Raw genomic sequence first — 4,842 nt, 5'->3', positions numbered from 1 at the left:
TGCCATGATGAAAAAGAAATTATTGTAAACGTAAAGACTTATTTCTCATAGATCAGACATGAAGTCAAAAAGAGCCAGATAGCTTTCAAAATGTAATCACAACCAAACTTTCTATATTAATTCCCTAATATATCTATGCATCTATGTCACAAGTATGGGCAGATCTGTGGATATCTAAATCTGCAGATCAGGCCCAAACTGAACAAGTGATTTTCCTTCAAATTTGGAGGACTGCCTAGGTTTGAAAAAAAAATCTTAAAACGTTTAAAAACTCACATGGTTATTAGATCTACCAGAAAAATTTCCCTTGTTTGTGTACTCTCAGGAGCTATTGGGGGAAAGGAGCCATGGTGGGTCTGGTAGGGAGGCAGAGAACCACAACAGGCTTGGTGGCAGCAGCTATAATCTGCAGTGGGCCTGGTGCTATAGACTTGGAACAATGCTGGACTTGCTGACATTGTGTGTGTGCAGAAGCAGCACCAGACTCACTCATGACAGCTGCAAAAGTGGAGGTGTTTGTCAAGCATCAGCATTCCCTGTGCTGAATGTCAGAAGCCAAGCCACCTTACCAGAATCGATAGGGGAGGTTGGGAAGCGAATGGGAGCTACACCCACCTCAATGGCAGCAGCTGCAAGGGTGGAGAAGTTTGAAGAGCCTCAGAAGGCCCAGCAGTGAAGGCCAAGGGGCATTTCCCACGGCTTAAAAATAGCACAATGGTTGCTGATTGAAAACGCTACTAATTTGCCATAACGCACGACGTCGTTAACGATCTGCAACAATCCTGAAACCGACCCGCCAAAAGCGCTTCGTTGTAGCGCTTTTAGGGGAATCCAGAAAACTGGATTCACCCTCCGGATAGCGATACACTCCTGCAACCAATCTGCAACAGTAGCGCTAAAGACCTGTGCGTTACCATTGTTGCGGGTTCTTCAAAGTCCCTCCTCCCGAGCCTGTCCTCGAAACTTCCGGCGAACTGTTCGCCATTTTTTTTTTCTCCGAGCGAGCGGGGATCTACGAGGCAACGGGACAGCGACTGGCTTTCAAGCACGATCACTTTAGGAAATTCTGCCCGGACACCACAAGAGTTTTTCACAAGCACAGTGGCACACACCGTCACGTTCCCTAAATTTGGCCAAAGCTTAAAACCCCGTCTACCATCGGCCAGTCCTAGCGGAGTCAACGTACAGGGAGCATTTTAAAAAATTCTCCTCTGAGCGTGCCAACGAACATTCGCCGCTCGCAGTCTCCTGCTTAGCTTAGAGGGGTTCAATAGACATGATTCGTGGTGATATCATGAGGGGCGGCTTATGTGTAGTGGGTCTTTGTGTGGTTCCCGGTGCGTGCTTGTGCTTGGGTGCGGACAACCCCTTCCATTGGCGGCTAGACCTCCGGCAAGCGGAGTTGCCGTCCCCCGTTCATTTTAAAAAATTTTCCTCTGAGCGTGCCAACGAACGGTCGCCGCTCGCAGTCTCCTGCTTAGCTTAGAGGGGTTCAATAGACATGATTCGTGGTGATATCATGAGGGGCGGCTTATGTGTAGTGGGTCTTTGTGTGGTTCCCGGTGCGTGCTTGTGCTTGGGTGCGGACAACCCCTTCCATTGGCAGCTATACCTCCGGCAAGCGGAGTCGCCGTCCCCCGTTCATTTTAAAAAACATTCCTCTGAGCGTGCCAACGAACGTACGCCAGTAACATGTCATGTTTGGTTGATTTATGCTGTGGCTGGTGAATATTATTGGGGAACTGCCGAGTACTGCCGCACTTGCTCTCGGTTGAACACCGGCATGCGTTTGTGTAATGGCGGACATTTTCCTAAAATGGCTCCCGCTGCATGTTCAAACTGCTCTTCTCTCGTGTAAACGAATCAGCGCATGCGTTAAGTCAAACAACAAGGGCGCCAATCTGGCCATTAGGAGCAGATCCTGTTCCCGCGCGAGGAGTTTTGAACGTGACATGTGACCTGATGTGGCCAATGCGCGTGTCCCCTACTGCCCTCTACCAATCAGGAGCCGGCTAGTCCCTTTGTCTTTGTGTGCGGGAAGGTATATGATCCGTTGCACCCTGCACCTTCCACCACCATTTTGCTCAGCTACCAGCGAAAGCAACATGGAATCGTCTTCTCAAGCCTCGTCCGTCCCTGCAACCGGCCGTGGCCCAACTTGGAGGGACGCGGAGATCAGGGACCTGATCGGGATTTTCTCGGAGGAGAAAATCCAGGACGCGTTCCAGTCCTCCCACAGGAATAGGGAGGTATTCGAACAAGTGGCCATTAAGATGCGCGCCCTGGGCCACAACAGGACCGGCCTTGAATGCCGGTCGAAGACCAAGACAATGAGGGCAGAGTATATGCGTGCCGTGAACCATAATAAGGGTTCCGGCAACGAGAAGGTTACCTGCCCCTACTTCGAGGAGCAGCGCCAGCTGTACGGAGACGGGGAAGGATCCGGCAGGCCGAAGCGCGTCGGCCGGAGCCTTAAGGTGGTTCGGAAGCCGGCTGCCCCGGTCGAGGAACCACCCGCTGAGGAGGATCCCGGCGAGGGCACCTCGTCCAGCTTTCGCCCTCCACCCCCCGTCCAGCAACGAGCCGCGGAATCGGTAACGCTGGACCTCATCGCCATCGTTCCTGGGGAGCCAGAGGAGGCTCCTGAGCAAACGCCCCTTGCCTCCGGTAAGTGATTTTATTTTTATTTTATATTTCCTTTTGAGCAAATGTGTGTTCTGACGTTTGGCCATCGTTTTCTCGTCAGTTCGTTGCAACGCATAAGATGGTAGGCTGTGGAGTGCTTGCTGTGTTTACTATTTGAAACGGTTTTAATTTTATAATTTAATTTTAATTTTTAAAAGATTTTAAAAGATGGTTGGCTGTGGAGTGCTTGATGTGGTTAGTATTTGAAACGGTCATGTTTAACCAACAGCCCCAAAATATTTGCTGCATGCCTCGCCCATAGGCCTTCTGCAGTACTTTGGCTCACTACTTTGGGAGCTTGCTTTGTGGTTCATGGTGTATGCTTGCTCATTTTTCACTATTTTCTGCTCTTGTCCACAGAGACACAGTTGCCAGGGACGGGGCCCCTCGAGTCTCCAGCAGCACCTGACGTGGATAGTGATTCGGGGGCATCAACTAACATTGGTAAGTATTAGTTAAAATAGGGGGGGGGCTGTTTTGACTGCTTTGTGCTTTTCTGTTTGTGCAGGGCAGCAGCACTGCTAAGAGAAAGAAGAGAGTCCCTCTGCGTTGCTGGTGTAGCCTTTGAAGCTGGCTTTGCCACCCTTTGGTCCTAGATCTGTTTTTTTTCCTTTTTTTGCAGATTTCATACCCGGAACACAGGAGGAGGAACAGCCTGGGTTGCTTGGACCTCCTGCACGGCGCAGGCGGATACAGATTCAAGATGGTGAGCGTGCATGACCTGTTCCTTTCGAGCCATAGCTGCAGGACAATGTCGCTAGGCACTAACCATGTGCTCCCTTTTAATTGTTGAGAGTCCTGCTGTGAAAGTAGGCAAAAGTAAAAGCACACCATGGGCAAACAAACAATAGCCATGTGCTCGCCGGGGATTGTTTAAATTCTTGGCAGGAAAACACGGGGACAAAAAAGAACACCATGTCCACCATGGTGTGTTTTGACTTTATTGATGTCACTAACAGTTTTGTTTCTCATTTTTTGCCAACAGAGGTTCTTTCAGATGAGGAGGAGGAACCACCCCTGGCTCCAGGCAGCCCACCACCTAGAGGTGCGCTCCCAGCAGAGGAGAGGCTTACGAGGGAACGCGGCAGGCTGAGGCGCGTCTCCGTCTTGACAAGCGTGGGAGAGAGGCTCCTTGAGCACTGCTATGAGGAGTCACGGCGTGCCGCTGCCGCTGACCAAGCCATGCTCACACTCATTGCCCAGGAGGGGAGAAAATTGAGGGCAGTCCTTAGAGAGACAAACCAAATCCTACGCGAAGGCGTGGAGGAGGTGCGACTGATAAGGAGACTCATGGAGAGGGCTGTAGTGGTCATGGAAAGGGCCTACCCTCCACAAATCGCCCCCGCCCCCCCACCACCACCCCCACCACCACCCCCACCACCACCCACACCAACACCACCACTTCCAGCACCCACCCCACCGACTCCCTCTCAGAATGCCTCCACCCAAACACGAAGGAGGACTATTCTCGGAAAGAGGAAAATAAAACCAGCAGACAAGTACTCCCCCTCCTAGTTTTGCCCACTTTTTCTATTTCATGTTATCTGTGTTTTGTTGTTTGTTGAATAAAGTTTATATTTTTGACTCTGTCTCTGTGTACCCTACTGTAGAATCTGCAAGGCCGAAAGCGGCCTCTCTAGTGATTGTCTATATTGTGGTACTGCTGTGTGGGTTGGAGGTTGGAGGGGTGTTAGTTCAAGGAGTTTTAGGAGTGTGGTGTGGGGTTAAATATGTGCAAGTTTAAGAAGTCACACTGGAGTCTTGTTATAAAATTTGCAATAACATTTTATTTTAAAAAACATTTTAACAGGGGAAAAACATTAGGGAATGAAACTTGGAGCCCCACCAGCACCACCACCCCCCACCCCCCTGGAAAACCTATTTTTTTTAACAAAACTATACATTTAACAGGGGAAAAACATTAGGGAATGAAACTTGGAGCCCCCCCCCAACCCCTACCCCAAAACACAAACAGGAAACAAAACTCAGGTCCCACTGCTCCCCTGCCCAGCCCCTTCCATCTCCCTCACTCTCCTGCTCAACCTTCCCACGGACCCCCGGACTTTGCGGCGGAAGAGGTCCTCATCCTCCTTCTTCTTAACTGTGTGGGGAGGGAGAAAAAGTACACATTAGTGCCACACATATTTTCAAATTTCT

At 50.3% G+C, this 4,842-nt stretch overlaps 1 protein-coding gene across 1 annotated transcript; it reads left to right on the top strand.

Moving 5' to 3' along the window:
* Positions 1 to 710: 710 nt before the first annotated feature.
* LOC143819699 (uncharacterized) lies at positions 711 to 4,269 on the top strand. The gene is made up of 4 exons (XM_077301608.1): positions 711 to 2,667; positions 3,046 to 3,129; positions 3,308 to 3,391; positions 3,671 to 4,269. The coding sequence occupies exons 1-4, from the start codon at positions 2,046 to 2,048 to the stop codon at positions 4,198 to 4,200; spliced, it is 1,320 nt and encodes a 439-aa protein (XP_077157723.1). The 5' UTR covers positions 711 to 2,045; the 3' UTR covers positions 4,201 to 4,269.
* The last annotated feature ends 573 nt before the right edge of the window (positions 4,270 to 4,842 follow it).

This window comes from Paroedura picta, chromosome 1, assembly GCF_049243985.1.
Source record: "Paroedura picta isolate Pp20150507F chromosome 1, Ppicta_v3.0, whole genome shotgun sequence".
NCBI lineage: Eukaryota > Metazoa > Chordata > Lepidosauria > Squamata > Gekkonidae > Paroedura > Paroedura picta.
This window is presented reverse-complemented; position numbering and strand designations above follow the sequence as displayed.